This window comes from Piliocolobus tephrosceles, unplaced genomic scaffold (genome assembly GCF_002776525.5).
Source record: "Piliocolobus tephrosceles isolate RC106 unplaced genomic scaffold, ASM277652v3 unscaffolded_19, whole genome shotgun sequence".
Lineage (NCBI taxonomy): Eukaryota > Metazoa > Chordata > Mammalia > Primates > Cercopithecidae > Piliocolobus > Piliocolobus tephrosceles.
Genome location: NW_022300975.1, coordinates 3372586 through 3391067, shown reverse-complemented (window position 1 = coordinate 3391067; position 18482 = coordinate 3372586). Strand labels below are relative to the sequence as shown.

Here is an 18482-nt window from a genome sequence, read left to right as displayed (position 1 = left end):
ACTTCCTAAGAGATTTGTTTTACACGTTTACATGTACTGATAATGTATGAAGCATTGTTTACGAAAGTATTAGAAGTCAGAGTTCTCTGTAGAATAGTAATTTTTCCGTGGAAGTAGGATCATGGAGAAAAAGAATTGTGTTGAAATTATGCCTCATCTTGACTTACTAGACTCACTTCTTCACCATATTCCTTCTATCTTTACATAGTTCCTTGGCCTATTATCAAATATACTATTGATCCTTCTTATGTTTTTTTCAATCCACACTTAACATTTTAAAACTAAAATTTAAAAATGTTAAGGCATTGAGTATTTTAAAAAATCACAGTGGGAATAAAAGAAGCAGGTTTACAAGATTGAAAAGACAGAATCCCGTTTGGGGTGGAGCCAAGCCAACCGTACTTTCAGTTTTAGAGAACCGAGATGTGATGATAGATCTCCTGTTAGGAAATTTTAGCTTCCAGGTTGGGCAGAGTTCTGTATCTTTCTCCATAACTGTTTGAAAGTCTCTGCAGCCACCAAATTTCTTCAGGAATATGATGGCAGCACCTTTGCAGGTATAAAAGGTATATCTGATACAATTTTGAGTTCCTTAACAATGTATGCATGTCCAGCCCAATGAAATGGCTCCTCCCTCTCAATGAATCTTAACTTGATTGTGACTGATTGAATCAGAGAACTTATTCAAGTCAGTAAAGGCACATGCCCTGCAGGTGGGAGCACATTGCTATAAATTATTGCATAGGAATATATTTTTTCATTGGTTAATCATTACTTACAAGTCCAATACAGAAATGGCAGCCTAGTCTTAGAACAAAACCCTTGCTCTTTATATATATACCTATATATAGTTCAAAAACATGGAACTATAGAACTTGGGCAAAAGCCACCACCACCAGAGTTAGGCCTGACGTTTGTTTCTGACAACAGATGTAAAGAGCAGGTTCACTTAATTCACCTTACTCACTGACCTTGAAAAAGTATCATGCTAGGCTCATGCTGAAGTGGCTCCTGTGTCACTGCAACTTCTCACCCCCAAAACATTCATTTTTCAGCAAACCTTGAACGTTAATGTTCTGGAAAGGTTATCATCATGTCCTTCTGGCACCCCTCTTAATTTCTCGGCTTGTCATTTGGCCCTTTTGTTTTCTGCCCAGCTGTGAAGTTGAGGTGAAAAGGAGATTGATACCTTGAGAATACAGGTCATCTGCCCAAAAACTTAAGTGGAGACCTAAGCCAGTTTGCATACCAGCAATGAGTGATTTTTTTTTCATAAGGAAGCTGAAGCTGATGCAGATATTCCCTCAAGAAATTTGGTAGGGAAAAAGATGGGACGGAAGCTTGAGATATCATAGTAGAGTGAAGAACAGTTGTGAATATGTGTTTTCTGAATGATTCCTTCTAAATCCCTTCTGCATTTTACTTTCTACCATTCTTCCTCCTCTGTGGATACTTCCACATTAATGTAATAATTGACTAAGGAAAAAATAGAATAGTAAATGTCTTTATATTTTGTATTTATTACAGACTTTGACTTTATTTTCTTTAGACAAAATACCCAACATATACACTATGCTGATTGGCAGAAATCAAATTTTTCCCTTCTTGACTCTAAAATGGCTGCTTTTCAGTGACTACAATTAGATCTTATCTATTTCTTTTCAAGTTTGTCACTTTCTTTTTTTATCTGAAGTTGTCATTTACTTAGAGTAGTTTTATATCTATAATTTGGGGGGTGGCCAGAAGAAAGGAATTTTAAAAATTTAAGTTTACAGAAGCTCTTCTACGTACAAAACTACTGTGATTATTCTTTTTTCATGTTAAAATTGACAAGCTCTATCTGTAGCTTAGTCTTTAAATTACTTTTTAGATTTCTCTGAGTATGATTGGGTCCAAAAATATATATTTCTTTTCTTCTTTCCTAATGCACTGCATACGTCAAATCATTTTGCTTCTGTGAACTTTATATCATTCTTCCTATGAGCCAATACCCTTTTATTAAGTTATTTTCCTGCAGGCAAATCACTAGGATCTTTATAATCCTGAGTAGTAATTTTTCTCCTTTGTCCTACTTTTGTTTTCCATGACTGCCTATGTATCATTCAGGTCCACCAGCCTACAGTTTCCTGGGTTGTATAAAATACATGAGGCAGTAATTGCAAACAGATTTTAGAGACACCTGTAATATTAGTGTAGTATGTACGTGTGATATATTTTCTTTGTACTTGTTCAATTTATTTTCTTTTCTCTTTTTGCTCACTTTTTCCCAAAGAAGCAAACAAGGAAGCATTTCTAGTTTCGTTTCAAACCACCAGTAGCCAATTTAGAAGCATTTGCTATTGGTTATTTAGAAGGATTGCTTAGTGTAGTCATCAAAAAACACTTGCACAGATTTATGGTATCAGTAATAACAGCAACAGCTGTAATTTCTTGAGCTCTTACTTTGTGATAAGCAGTGCATTAAGAGCTTTATTTATTCATGAAATAAATATTTATTGAGAACCTGTCATGTGCTAAGCACCACTGTAGGCATATAGATTATATCTGTGAATGAAAACAACCCTACTGCCATCAAGATTACATTATAATGGGGGAACCAGACAATAAATAAGCCTAAACAATAAGCAAAATATATAATTTGTTTGAAGGTGAGACGTACAGTGGAAAAAGAATTGGTTGATAGAGCAACTAGGCAAAAGATCAACAAGAAAAGACTTGAATCAACACTACAAACCAACTAGAACTAACAAACATATAGAACTTTCCACTCAGTAATGGCAGAATGTATATTCTTCACAAGTGTACATGGAACAGTCTCCACAGTAGACCATATGCTAATCCATAAAACCAATAAATATAAAAGGATTGAAATAATACAGAGTGCGTTCTCTGACAGAGTGTGTTCTCTGACAATAGTACGATGAAATTTAAAAATCAGTAGCAGAAAAAAATTGGAGAAACTCACAAATATATAGAAATTAAATGCACTCCTAGATAACCGTCACATCAAAAAAGAAATCAAAGAGAAATCAGAAAGTACTTTGAAATTAATAAAAATGAAGACATTGTGTAAGAGAATATAAGAGATGCATCTAAAGCAAAACTTAGAAGGAAAATTATAGCTCCAAATGCCTGTATTAAGAAAGAAATCTCAAATAAATAGCCTAGCCTTCTACTGTAAGACACTCAAAAAAGAAGAGCAAACCAAACTCAAAGGAAGCAGAAGAAAGGAAATAATAAAGATTAGAGAAGTTGTTGATGAAATGAAATTAATTAAATATTAAAATAGAGAAAAATCAATGAAACCAAAAAGTAGTCCTTTGAAAATAACAAAATTGAGAAATTTTAGCTAGATTGACGAAGAAAAAAAAGAGAAGACTCAAATTATTAGAATCAGAGATGAAATAGAAGACATTACTACTGACTACAGAAATGAAAAGGATTATAAAACAATACTAAGAACAACTAAAGCCAATTGATGAGATAACATGTATGAAATGAACAATTCCTAGAAAGACACAAACTACTGAAACTGGCTTAAGAAACAGATAATCTTGAGATGTATAACTGGTAAAGACATTGTACTAGTAATTTTTAAAGTACCTGGAAAAAAAAAAAAAAAAAAAGCCCAGGCCTAGATGGCATCACCACTGTATTCTACCAAACATTTAAAGAAGAATTTACACCAATTTTTCACAAATGAATCCAGAAATTACAAGAAAAGTAAACACTTCCCAATTCATTCTGTGAGGCCTGTATTACCTTAATGTCGAAGACATTCAAGACATTCTCAAGACAAAGACATCACAAGAAATGAAAACTGCAGATCAATATCTCTTACAAATATGAACACAGAAATCCGCAACAAAACACTAGCAAACCAAATTCAGCAACATATAAGAATTATACATCATGACTAAATGGGATTTTACCTCAGGACTACAAGTTTGCTTTAATATTCAAAAGCCAATTAGTGTAACATACCCTACTAATAGACTACAAAACAAAAACCATTTGATCATCTCAATAGATCTAGGAAAAGCATTTGATGAAAGTCAATGCCTTTTTATGATTAAAAAAAATCAAACTAGGATTAAAAGGGAACTTCCTCAACCTGATAAAAGGTATCTACAAAAAATGCACAGCTAACCTGATACTTAATGGTAAAATATTGGATACTTTCCCGCTAGGCAAAGGAACAGTACAAGAATGTCCACTCTCACTACTTCTATTCGACATTGTACTAGAGGTTCTAGCCAGGGCAATTAGGTAAGAAATAGAAACAAAAGGTATCTAGATTAGAAAGGAAGAGGTAAAATTATCTTTATTCTCAGATAACATGACTTTCTATATAGACAATCCTAAGGAATCCACCAAAAAAACTATTACAGCTAATAAATGAGTTTAGGAGAGCTGCAGGTTATAAGATCATTAGATAAAACTTAATTGTATTTTGATACACTTGAACAATGAACAATCTAAAAATGAGATTAGGAACACAATTCCATTTACAATAGCATCAAAAAGAATAAAGTACTTACAGATAAATTTAACAGACAAAAGTACAGTATAATGAAACCTATGAAACATTGTTGAAACAAATATGATAGAAATTAATAGAAAAACATCCCATGTTCATCGCTTGGAGGACTTCTTATTGTTAAGATGGAAACAGTCTCCCAAATTGATATACAGATTCAACCCAGCCCCTCTTAGAATCCCAGCTGACTTCTTTGTAGAAATTGACAAATGAGCCTAAAATTAACATGGAATTGCAAGATATTCAGAAGAACCACAACAACCTTAAAAGAGAAAAAAGTAGTAGTTGATTTCAGAACTAATTACAAAACAATGGTAATTACAAAACAATGGTAATCAAGAGAGTATTATACTGGAATAAAGACAGACATATATAAATCAGTGGGATGGAATTGGTAGACAACCTGTCATAAACCCATACATTTTTGGTCAACTAATTTTCAACAAGGGTGCCAAGAATATCCAATGAGAACAGTCAGTAGAGTCTTTCCAAAAAATGATGCTGGATCAACTGGGTATCTATATTCAAATAAAGTTGGACACTTACCTCATACGATATACAAAATTTAACTTAAAATAGATCAAAGACTTAAATGTTAAAGCTAAAACAATAAAACTTTCAAAGCAAATGGGCAAATCTTTATAACCTCAGATTTGGCAGTGAATCCTTAAATATGATACCAAAAGCCCAAGCAACAAAAGACAAAATAGATAAATTGGACTGTATAAAATTTTAAATATTCTCTGCTTCAAAGAACACTGCCAAGAAAGTGAAAAGACATCCCACAGAATGGGAGAAAATATTTGCAAATCTCATATCTGATAAGAAACTTTTATCTAAACTATATAAGGAATGTTTACAACTCAGCAGTAAAAAAGACAGCTCATAAAAACAGGCAAGTGATCTGAATAGATAATTCTCTGAAGAAGATATATAGCAAGTACATGGCCAATAAGTACATGAAAATACAGTTAACATCATCAGTCATCAGGGAAATGCATATCAAAACCACAATGGGAAAGATACCATTTCACATCCTTAGGATGGCCATAATAAAAACGACAGATAATAACAAATGTTGACAAAGATGTAGAGAAATTGAAATCCTTATACACTGCTAGTGGGAATGCGAAATTGTGCAGCTGCTTTCTTAGATAGTCTAGTAGGTCCTCAAAAGGCTAAACACAGAGTTACCACATGACCCAGCAAGGCCATTTCTAAGTATATGCCCTATAGAAATGGACACCTGTGTCCCACACAAAAGCTTATACCTGAATGTTTTTAACAGTGTTATTTATAATAGTCAAAAGGTGAAAATAATCCCAATGTCCACCAACTGTTTTTGTTGTTGTTGTTGTTTTTCTGAGACAGAGTCTCGCTGTCACCAGGCTGGAGTGCAATGGTATGATCTCAGATCACTGCAGGCTCTGCCTCCTGGATTCAAGTGATTCTCCTGCCACAGCCTCCTGAGTAGCTGGGACTACAGACGAATGCCACCACACCCAGCTAATTTTTGTATTTTTAGTAGAGACGGGGTTTCACCGTGTTGGCCAGGATGGTCTTGATCTCTTAACCTCATGATCTATCCACCTTGGCCTACCAAAGTGCTGGGATTATAGGCGTGAGCCACTGTGCCTGGCCCACCAACTGTTGAATGAATAAACAGTCCATTAAATGGAATATTATTCAGCCCCGATACATGCTATAGCATGGAAGAGCCTTGAAGACATTATGCTAAGTCAAAAATCACATTATGTGATTCTATTTATATGAAATTTCCAGAATAGGCAAATCTATAGAGACAGAAAGGAGATTAGAGGTTGCTTAGGGAGAGGGGGAATACAGGTATCGGAGGAGTAATATTAGAAAGGTTTGGAATTTATTTTTGAGGTGATGAAATGTTCAGAAATTGGTGCCAGTTGCAAATGTCTGAATATAAACACAAGTTGCATACTTTAAATGGATGAATTGTATGGTATGTTAATTCTATTTCAGCAAAGCTGTTTTTAAAGATCAGTTAAAAGAATAGGTTTGTGAGGGAATGGGAGATCAAGCGACGGGCATAAGATTGGCTTGCAGTTTTATATAGAGTGGTCTGAAGATAGTTAAGTAAAGCCTTGAAGGAGGTGAGGAAGTTAGCCGTGCAGACATCTTGGAGAAGAACATTTTCTAGGCAGGGTAATGGCTGGTTCAGAGATCCTAAAGTCAGGAACACTGAGACTACATGTACAGGGGACTGCCAGGAGGCCCATGCAGCTAGAGAAACTCAAAGGAGAGGAGTGGCAGGATGTGAGGTTATGGAGGTAATGGAGCTCTGGATCTCTAAAGTCCTTGTAAGATAGTGTAAGATTGCTGACTTTTCATATACACTCAATATAAGAGGTCTGGCTGGGGTGATGCATTTTTGAGTCTTCAACCTATAGCTGGTATTTATTTTATTTATTTTACTTTATTTTATTTTAAAGCCCTGAGATTAGAGGTAATCACCAGATGAGTGAGAATAGAGAAGAGGACAAGGACCAAGCCCAGAGCTTTCCAAAATTAAGAAGTCAGGGAAAAGAGTAAGCAAAGGAGACAGAGGGAAAGATCAGTGATGGAGAAGAGAAAAGAAGAGAAGGTGGTATCCTAGAAGCCCAATGAAGGAGGCATTCAAGGCAGAGGGTATGGCTGTAGTGGTCAGGAGCTACAGGAACAGCCGGTGCAGTAATGACCCACAATTGGCCTTCACAGCATAGGGGTGGGTACTGGATGACCCCTTGAAGAGCAGTTGTTCCATGAGTGGCAAGGCAGAAACCTAGTTGTAGTGAGTTTAAGACAGAATGAGATTGGTCACAATGGCTCGCACCTGTAATACCAGCATTTTGGGAGGCCAAGGTGGGTGGATTGCTTGAGCCCAGCCTGGAAACATGGCAAAACCCCGACTTTACAAAAAAAAAAATACAAAAAATTAGCCAGGCCTGTTGATCCCCACCTGTAGTCCTAGTTACTTGGGAGGCTGAGGTGGGAGGATTGCTTGAGCCCAGGAGGTGGAGGTTGCAGTGAGCTAAGATCATGCCACTGTACTCCAGCCTGGTGACAGAATGAGACCCTGTCTCAAAGAAAGAGAGAGAGACAGAGAAAGAAAAAGAAAGAAAGGAAAGAGAGAAACTGGAGACAGCATGGGCAAGCCTTCTGTGGAATTTTTGCTATAGGAGGAATGAAGAACTAAGGCAGTAAGTGATGTGAGGGAAGTTTGGTTAGAAGCCACCTTTTCTTTTCTACGTTAAAAGAAATTATGTTTGTATACTGGTGGAATGGCCCATTAGAGAGGGAGAAATGATGGTGTTGAGCTGGTCAAGGATGGTGGGGCTATGCCACGGGTGGAGGAACTGACCAGATGGGAGTGTAAGATGGTTCACCTGTGGCCAGAAGGCAGAGCTGTAGTTGTAACTGTTGGTAAGTGGAGAGATGCCACAGGGGCTTTGGGGAGGTCAGCGCTGTTGCTGGTATTTCTGATTGTTCACTGAAGAAAATCTCAATTCGGTTTCTTTATCTGAAAAAACTAAGAATCTGAAACATCTCCCCCTTCCACCCAGAATAAAGTTTTTTGGCAAATATTTTCAATTTTTAAGTCACTTTTTTCTTCCTAGGTTATCCTCAGAAAAGGCCAGAAAGCTGTCTAATGCTGTCAGGTCAACTGCTGTCCTGAAAGTGCTATCCTTGTTGTGAAAAGCAGTTTCATTGGAGATATAAAATACATATGCCATCCTTTCCTTCATGGTATTTAGGAGTCTAAAGTAAAATCTTTTCTGTATTACATACTCTAGCCACTTTGCTGTTATTGGTTGTAGTTTGTTTCTACTCACTGTATCTGCAGTTTCTGCTTAGGGAGTCCCAGCCCTAATGGAGGCTTTGCCCAATACATTTCTAAGGAAAATCTCACTGGGTTTAAATAAGCCTAAAGAAGGGGGTTGAGCACCATTTAAATAAATGAAGATGCAAGATGACATTTCTTGAGACTCAATTTGCTTATTCCATAGGAGGGAGGAGGGTGGAATTGTTGAGAAATACACAATTTTTTTATGAAACATTGTGAATTTAAAATATATTTATATTAATATTGTCTGTAGGTCCTTTCCAGTCTCAGAAAAAGAACTTATTCCACAAAATTGTCAGCAAATATAAGCACAAAAAGGAGAAGCCCAATGTTCCGGAAAAAGGTATTGGTGCCCTCCATCCTCCATGAAGGGTTCTTGGTCACCTCCATTGTGATTCATCTTTGAGTAATGCTTCCATGCACTGCGTTTGCCTTGTCCACCCCTGTGCTTGCTTCAATGCCATCGGCTCTTGACGCAGGTGTTTTCATTCTTTCTGGACTCTGCAGCTAATTGCAAATCTCCTTCACTTGGATTCCTATTCAAATCCATATTTGTCTCTATTTTCAGAGCCCCATATGAATCCTAAAATTGCTGCTTCTCATCTGTATTTGGTGCGTTTTGTAATTCAGTCTTCTTGACCACTTATCCATTTATTTTCTTTGACTATTCTTGGTTTTCACATGTTTGGCAGCCCTTCATACCATGACCACATTTTCCTACTTCATGAAATCTTAAGAGTTTCTTATTCATGTGAAAGTGCCACCGTTTCTGTACTTCCTCTGACACTTGAGGATTCTTGTGGACCCTTTTCTCCACTCTTAAGTTGTAACCTGACTCTTTTTCCCCCGCTTCTCGTTTACCAGGCTCTTCTTCCAACCTCATTCAGTCACATGCCTGTTATTTGAAAAGGCAGTAGAGACTGATTGCACTCTGTCCCCTCTTTACTCAGAACGTCTGTCTCATTGGTATGATCTTGATGAGCCTTTAAACCTCTGCAGGGCTCATCTTAAGATCTCTTTCTTCCCACAGTGCAGGACTCCTTTTCTTATTTCACATAAAAGATAAATCTTCCCATCTGGCTCAGTGCAGCCAAGTATTCTGTAGGTCAGGTTTTCTTTAGCATCTCCCTGCATGTTAGTGTCGTGAGTGCCATAAACCAACTCATCCAGTGCCCATTTGCATCCTACTTGCATGGCCAGATGTGAAGCATTCCGTGTTTCTTGAATGAGGCTTTAAATGCAGCTGTCTCCTGTGTGTAGACACGTGTGCCTGTATGTTCCTGTGTGTAACCTTTTACTTAATTTGGGCTTTCTTTTCACTTCCACTTCAGCTTCTTAGTTTTGTTTTGTATATTGATATTATTTTTTTCTTCTGCTTCCAGGAAAGAAACACTATTCATTAGGTGAAAACATCAGCTTTTTTCATTCTCTTTTACTGATCTTCAGATTACTTTGATTAAAGTTACAGAAATAATCCAACACTATACTTCGTAAAAGACAAAAATTTTATTTTTAATCCATTTTCTGTACAGCCTCATTATTTTAGTTGGCAAATACAATTTTAAGAATTAAGTAATTGAAATAAAATCAGCTTCATTTGTGTGATGTTTCAAAAGTTAGTTTGTATATCATCTTGTTTTTGTAGTGTGGGTATCTACTAATAATAGAGTTTCACTTTTCTCTCCTTTTCTGTCATTGTTTTTAGGAAATGGGGATAAATGGTCAAACAAGCAACTCTTCTTGGATGCCATTCACCCTACAGAAGGTAAGACAAGCAATGTTATTTAATTTCAGACAATCGGAGCTGGAAATGACATAAGTTGTATAGGTTTTGAAAAGGTATAATTTATATAGGTTCAACCAACAACATTAGACTTACGTGTTCATAATTAAGTTATTTTTAATTTTCACATCAAAACTGCTGTCTGGGGGACTCCTGCCAAGGATCAGACAATATGTCATGTGGTGTTTAATCTGTTAAAGGGCAATTTGTAACCTTTGAATCACATTAATCAGAGATTAGAGTTTTTCATAGCTAAATATATTCAGCATTGCAGTTCATGTTGCAGGCAGATGCTTATGCCCAGTGGGAGTTGGAATAACAACTTGGTTGGCTGGGCATGGGCAGGCTTGCAGGAGTAACTTCTGACCTGGATGTTTTCCTAGCCTATTAAAAGTGAAACACCCCAGCAAGGCACAGTGGCTTACGCCTGTAATCCTAGTACCTCAAGAGGCCGAGGTGAGCAGATCATGAGGTCAGGAGTTCGAGACTAACCTGAGCAACATGGTGAAACCCCATCTCTACTAAAAATACAAAAATTAGTTGGCTGTGGTGGCGCGTGCCTATAATCCCAGCTACTCAGGAGGCTGAGGCAGGAGAATCACTTGAACCCAGGAGGCGGAAGTTTCAGTGAGCCAAGATCGTAGCACTGTACTCCAGCCTGGGCAACAACAACAACAAAAGAACAGAACACCCCGAGGCTTATGGGTAGCCCAAGAAAAATCCAATATTAACTAGTCATGTTATAGGTCCTAGGTACAGATTTGATTTTGAAATTTCTCATGGCCATATTTATTTGTGACTTTATATAATTACTGTTAAACATTGAGCCCTTAGGTGAAGCCTAATTTCTTCAGTGGTTAAGAGGCCACCTCTCCCTTCTTCCTATTGAATATTTGCTTTTCATTGCAGATATTTTAAAAGAGCTGATGTTTTTGTAGTGCTTAATTAGGAGTCACTTCATTTGAAAACTAGAAGGGATTTTAGAGATCATTTGTTTCGACTCCTTTGATTCACTTATATCCAGAAATGGGAACTTCATGACCTAGTCCACATGTTTTGACTCTCAAATATGCTATCATTCCTTTACTGAAAATGAGAAAAAACTTAAAATGCACAATTGACTTAAGTCACTTATCAGAAATATTCATGTTTTTAAGAGAGCTAGCAAAAATGGTCAAGTTTGAGTTCATGTTAAACGTAAGTCCTTTTGATTTATTAGGCATCGTTTACATGAGCCACATCAGCTTCCGTGTCATTTTACTTTTACAGAAAACGCCAGCACTACATCTGTTATCTCACTTGCTAATTCACATTCACAACCTCTATGGAATATTCTGCTTCAGTGCTGGCAAAACAAAATATGAATTGTGCCGTTCACAGCATTAAGTCCTAACATCCTTAAATTGATACATTAGCTCTTGTATATTTTAAAAATATATTCCATGTAGTTTTTATAAATGTAAGGTGCTGATGAACTAGCAGAGGAGTTTGAAGGACATTTAGGACCACTTTACTCTTTACTTAAAATGATACTGTTCTAAGTACTTTGTTCTGTTGTTTTAAACACTGAAAACCCTACAGAGGTACCAGAGCAAGTGCAGTGTGGTAGAAAGAGCACTTACCTGGGCATTAGGAAATCTGGGTTCTAGTCTCAGACCTGCTACTGATCAGCATTTTTCAGTAGGACAAATTGTTTAACCTCACTAGGATTACTCTCCACATTGGTATTAAGTACGTATATAGTTTGTGTGTTTAGAGATTGGGTGAATGATGAGATGTAGTAGTACACAGACTGTAAATTCTATTTCCCCTCTTACACTTGATAATGATTTTATTGCTCTGTTATCTTGAGTAAGTATTGTGATACTAGAAGTACTATATTCTGTAGCCCTAATTTTCTGCTTTTGGGGACAGAAAAGTAAATCACTTTTGAGTCTTATCAGCAGTCCCGGGCTTTAGTAGAAATGCAGTTATTATTGGTGATATTTAATTGTATTTATTATTAATGTATATGAAACAACTTTTGGAGAATATGCACTGAAAAATGCATGTCCATTATTTAGTGTAGAGTACAAACTCATTTTATTTGGCCAGGAAAAACAGGAATCAATTTGAGCATCAGAAATTACTAGTAATTTAAAGTAACCATTTTTGTTTTTTTATTTTCTTACTATCTCCAACATTTACTTGTTTTTGTAGTGACTATGTGCTTTGTGACTTTTCTAGGCCTTTACTCCTTTCTCTCATCTATGACTATATCATTGCTTATTGAAACTTCACCTTGGAGAGGGTATAAATACATGACAGAAAACATAACAATAGTATAGAATAATTTTAACATGTGTAAGGTTAAAATCCTGCTCAAATGTTAGGCAGGAATTGTTTGTAGCTGATGTCTTTAATAGAAATATTGAGTCAACTGACGCTGTGTAACTGTTCAGCTATTCTGACTTCTGCTAAAGTAGATGACTTCAAGTTCACTATGTTTTCTTTATACCATCCTGTGTACAGTCACCTTGCAATCTTTTTTCAAAATATCAGAAATATTTAGATGCTTAGTAATATGGTTAAATGCTAAGTTTATAATGTATCTTAAGCTCTGGGCTTTTACAACTCAAAATTGTTAAACCACTTTCTGAAATTTCGGTATATATGTATTAAAAAAAAATTGTCCACAGCCTGGAATTAAAGGTGGGATTTTCAAATAAACCAAGAACACCTACCTGCTACCTCTGCCACTGTGTTTATCTTTCCACCTAGTTATGGTGTCATGTGCTCATGTTTTAAGCTGGAAGTTTCTAATTGCAGTAATAATGATGATGATAACTAATACTTACTCCCACTTTATAGTTTAAGGAGGCTTTCATATATATATTTTTTAATTTCATCTTAACAGCATTCCCAGTGAGTTAAGGAGGGTTTATGAGCCCCGAATTCATGGTAAGGAATTATGACCCGAGCAACACAAGCAGACAGGGAAGAAACCATGTCTCCATTTAAGTACATAGGCTACTACATTTTCCGTTCTTCATATTTGTAGACTTTTAACCCTCGTTTGGTTCAGATATTAAAAATATAAATGGTATTTCACAAGGGAAAAAAAACCTAGGACTAAGAATCTCTGTTAAAATTTGCTTCTTTGCAATGTATAAATCTCATTACAGGCAAGAAAATTCTGGTTTATAGTTAAATTTTCACACACGATCCACAGTGCCCAGTGTAACTCGATCTTTGTTAAGTTTGAAATAGTTGCTATATAACTTCAGCAAAGTCTCCCAGGATGTTGGATAAGGCTCATTCATTTCTTTTTCCTGTGTTCTATTCAGCATCTGACTACCGTTTCAGCTCATGGGAGACCTACCAAAGGCAATTAGATTCCAGATCTGGCTATAATAATTTCAGTGCAAGTTTGAAACCCCAGTTGGAATGTGAATTCATGACTCTGGAGCAATCTAGTGGCCTCGTGGGGTACAATACAAGAGCAATGCTGCTTTCCCAGAAAACCTACTCCACATTTTGGGATCAGAGTTTGGAAAACAAGATGATCTCTTATTGCTACATTCCTGATGTGGCTCCAGGAGTGAGCTTGCATTGTCACTCTCAGATGATACATACCAAGTGTGTTATGGTTATTGTTTTGGGTATAAAAACTAGCCCTGTGGACTTGTTCTAAAGTGCTCGGGTAGTTTTGTGTGCTCAATTAAAAGCCGGAAAAGAAATGACTAGTTTGTTTTGGAGCCACAAAGCCTTTCTTTTCTTACATTTCCATTAGGTTGGGGGTTGTCGGGGGGAACTGGCTTGCTATCTTTGTACTCAGCTTTTGTGCTTGTTTCCCTCTCAGAACTGTTTTCATCTCATGTCCCTCACCACCAAGCTTTGGTTTGCTTTGCCAGTGTCGTTGGACTCAGATCTACTGTTTTGTTCCAGAAAACTGCTTCTTGGACACAGTCCCATCTGCCTTCCCTAATTCTTCTGTCTTAGAGGAAGGGTCTCCCTGAGGGCTGTTCCTGAAGGCTGTCCTCAGTCTAAACTACCAAACAAGACAGTATGTGCTGTGGTTAACCCTTGGGAACTTATGAGAACTTCCGACATAGTCTCTTTTTTTTTTTTTTTTTTTTTTTTTTTGCCTCTTTCACTTGGTCTGTAGTCTGATTCACTCCTTTACTTTCCTCCAATATACTGACCCTTGGGACTTGAGTATTGCTGGCCTGCTTTGGGCCCCCAGACTCTTTGCCTGCTGGTTTCTGAGCTTTCCCTAGTCGCAGTCTGGTTTTAGGCAGAAAATGTACCTCCATTTGCAATCAACCCTTTTGCAGCTGTGCCTTACGCTTCTTACTGTGTTTTTACCAATTCATCTGGAACAAACTAGAAAAGGAACAACCATTAAGTAGAAACGAAACCATCTGAAGGCTCACCAAACAAACAAAAACAGTGCTAGTCACGGGAGTACCGTTCCCCAGCCTGTGACTCTGGAGCTGACTGGTAGCTTCTTGTTGTTGCCTCTGGCCAGATCTCTGATTGTAGCCTATGTAGCAAAATTATTTTAGGGCTAGATGGTTCCTTTAAAGCTAATGTAGTCCAACCTCCATCTCTGGATGAAGAAACAGGCTCATAGTCAGTCGGACTGCAGTTAGTAAATTTAAAAGTCAGGAGTAGAATTCTGGTCTCTCTCTGACTGTTACTTCCATTACCCCATGGTCTCTGTGTGAAAAGTAAGTCATCTTTCCCAACCGACTTGGCCTTTTTCTGGTATCCGTGCCTTTTCATTTACCTCCTTGGTTCTTCTTTCTGCAGGCAGTTCTGATGGAAGATATGATGCACCTTTCCATCTTTGGAACCCCACTATATACCCTTATTTCTACATGTTCTATACTTTCCTGGGAAGGGGAAGTAGGTTAATGTTCTTTCTGGAATGTCCCTCCACAATGTAGTGATTCTATTGGAGAGGTGAACAAGACTCCTGTAATCAGAAGGGACAGCTGATGGATCTGGATAAGAAATTAGAAATCTTGAAGCTTGTGAATGTGCAATAGATGTTATTTAATGCTCATTGTAAATTCAGATTTTGGGCTTCTTTATACTTAAAGGAGGCTTTGAATTTTAAGGCTAAAATAGAATCGTGCAACTTCTTTGGAGTGTTTCTAAGCAAATTATTTTTTATTTTGCTGGAAACTTTTATTGAAGTTTAAACTTAAAAAAAAAAATCTTAAAATATGTACCACCACTGGCCTATGTTAAGCTAAATATCAAAGTATAAATATTCTAAGACTAAGTATCATAACTGAATAAATTAATTCACCATCGAGGTAGATCTGTTTGACCTAGGAATAGATCTGCAATCTAAAAGGAGTATTTTTTTGACTTTTGATTACTTACTTGAAAAGGTGTTTGGGAGCATTGCCAAGTAGTTTTTTAAAACAACTGTTATCTTAAGCCTGTCTCCACACAGCCATCTGTTATGCAATATTGAGGTAAGGCCAAACCACAAATGATGGTGTGATTTCTGCTTTACATACTTTCTTTTGATGTAATTGAAATTATTTCCCACTTGTTTAGGAATGTGAAGTCTGGAATCAGCCCTTCTTTTGAAACATATTTTAAAGACAAGGTGTCATGATTTCCAGGACAAAAAAAAATCTTACTAATTCATAGCCTTCTTTCTTGAGGATGTACCTAAATCCATTAAACACCTAGATTAAACATTTTAAATGAGGACTGTGCAAGTGTTTATACCAACAAGTTCATATTTTCACACCCTGAGTCATTCTTGCTCTAGTTTTTTTCCTCTTATTTTAGTTTTTCTTCCAAATATATATATACACACATATATATGTGTGTGTGTATATATATATATGGCTTTATTGCCAATATCTACCTTCAGATATGCCTCCTCTAGATTTAGCTTGCTTAGGGCTTGTCATGTCTGACATTAGTTTTCTGACCCACATTCTCCTTTTCTTTGTCAAAAATGACTTCTATGTCTATCCTAAGAAATTGGATAGTTAAAAATTATGAAAGTGCTTCTTTTCTCTGCTTAAAAGCCCTTGGCTCACTGGAATTTCTTTAAAGTCCCAATCATAAAACTCAACTATGTTATGCCCCTAAACACTTACTAAACTCACAGCTACACATCTTTTCTTACTTTTAAGTTAAGGTCAGGAGGGGGCAAACTGCCAAGAACATGAGTATATAAGAAAAGACACAAGCATCCCCAGTCTATGTAAACCAGGAGAAGTCTGTGGTACAGGTGTCTTCCTTGCTCTTGACAGAGTGACTCAGAATATAGGAGTGTGCTGTCAAATGATTTATTGGGGTTACAATTAGAATACCTAAAACTAGCCCCTCCACGAGCCAGGATGACATGTGGGACTTCATTAAATTATCTAAGTGTATTCCTTGTTTTAGAATTCAGTGAATGAAAGAGAGTTTCTTTCCCTGGCATGCTGGCTTCAACAATATTTGTCCTGTCCTTACTGCACAGTCAATCCACATGAAACAAAGTCAGGCCTCAATTTCTTTTCTGATCAATTCAACCTGGTGCTTGGAAGCAAATGTCCCAACCAAAAATATAAATTTAAGAAGTACATATTTAATTTTAATGTCCTCTGAAGAAAGAAATTTCTTTCACCAGCCTCTCCAGGCCAACTGGCCAAAAGGATCTCTCAGATAGGGACCCTGATCACAACTAGGACTTGGGGTCTGTGAGGACATAATTTACTCAGATTTACCTAAATTATCGTCCCCACCAATGTGCAACATCCAAAGACTTAGAAAATGTAAAAAAGAGGGGGTATCTTAATTCACTGCATTTAATTTATCAAAGCAAGTATCAATTGGTAGTAAACAAGTTATGGGCAATGTTTTATTTCGTTTTTTCCATCAGTACTTTGAAAACTCTGAGTGTAAATTCTCCATTCAGATGGGTCAGAAATTTAGACATGTTTCCTTCTAAGAGCAATGTTGGTGCCTTCTGTTTTTGTGCATAACTATGCATGGTATTTCCTATTTCAGCCATATTTTCAGAAGACAGAAACACCACGGAGCCTGTTCATAAGGTTAAAAATATCCCATCCATTTTCAACACTCCAGAGCCAACAACAATGCAAGAACCTTTGGTGGGCAGCCAAAAGAGAAAAGCAAGGAAAACCAAGATTACACACCTTGTCAGGACAGCAGATGGCCGGGTATCACCAGCAGGAGGTACTTTGGGTAAGAAGAGAGAGCTTTAGACCAGAGGCGTCCAATTTTTTGGCTTCCCTGGGCCACATTGGAAGAAGAATTGTCTTGGGCCACAAATAAAATACACTAACAATAGCCAATGAGCTACACAAACAAACAAACAAAAAACAGGTCAGGCACGGTGGCTCACGCCTGTAATCCCAACACTTTGGGAGGCCGAGGCGGGTGGATCACGAGGTCAGGAGATCAAGACTATACTAGCTAACACGGTGAAACCCCATCTCTACTAAAAATACGAAAAATTAGCCGGGCGTGGTGACGTGCGCCTGTAGTCCCAGCTACTCGGGAGGCTGAGGCAGGAGAATGGTGTGAACCTGTGGTCAGAGGTTACAGTGAGCTGAGATCGCACCACTGCACTCCAGCCTGGGCGACAGAGTGAGACTCTGTCTCAAAACAACAACAACAACAACAACAAAAAAAAAAGTGAAAAAATCTCAGAATGTTTTAAGAAAGTTTACAAATTTGTGTTGGGCTGCATTCAAAGCTGTCCCAGGCCACATGCAGCCCTCAGGCCATGGGTTGGACAAGCCTGCTTTAGATAGAGATAACCAGAGCAAGCAGGTGACCACCATGTCAGCAAATGACTGTAAGCAACTGTGGTTCCTGCTGAAAAATGAGTCTATTCTGCACCTTTCTACAGACCTCCAAACATGTTTTATTCCATGTTTAAAATCATAGCTAGTTTTCTAAGAGCATATCTGAATTCCTAGAAAAGAAAGGTAGTTTTTAGGACTGTCATCTTCCCTTTATCTTTCTCAATGTGCACAAAGCAGTCTTAATTCCAGGAGATCCTAGACTTTTAAAGATACTAGATGAATCAGTATTTCACCATGATCTGCTATTCGGGTCACTACAAGCCAGATTACCAGGCATTCAAACCAGTAGATTAAGTTTAAGATGCATCCAACATCCACTTCCTATATAACTGGTTCAGACCATGCAGGGAGCCTGAGAATGCTTCTGGATTTCTTGAGTTTTCTGATTTAATTCAACCAACTGGTGAATTTCTCCATTCTCAATCATGGCCTGTGGTCTGTTTGCTGTTCCTGGTAGCATCTTTGGCA

At 37.3% G+C, this 18482-nt stretch overlaps 1 protein-coding gene across 11 annotated transcripts in view; it reads left to right on the top strand.

Moving 5' to 3' along the window:
* Window positions 1–18482, top strand: part of LOC111542908 (HMG box transcription factor BBX) — a 274644-nt gene that overhangs the window by 244463 nt on the left and 11699 nt on the right. For 8 of the 11 annotated variants that reach the window (XM_023212486.2, XM_023212539.2, XM_023212494.2 and 5 more), the window contains 3 exons: window positions 8650–8739; window positions 10102–10161; window positions 17191–17388. In XM_023212486.2, coding sequence (XP_023068254.1) covers window positions 8650–8739; window positions 10102–10161; window positions 17191–17388 — 348 coding nt within the window. The remainder of the gene's footprint in view (window positions 1–8649; window positions 8740–10101; window positions 10162–17190; window positions 17389–18482) is intronic. The other 3 variants (XM_023212549.2, XM_023212567.2, XM_023212558.2) reach the window with 3 other exon arrangements.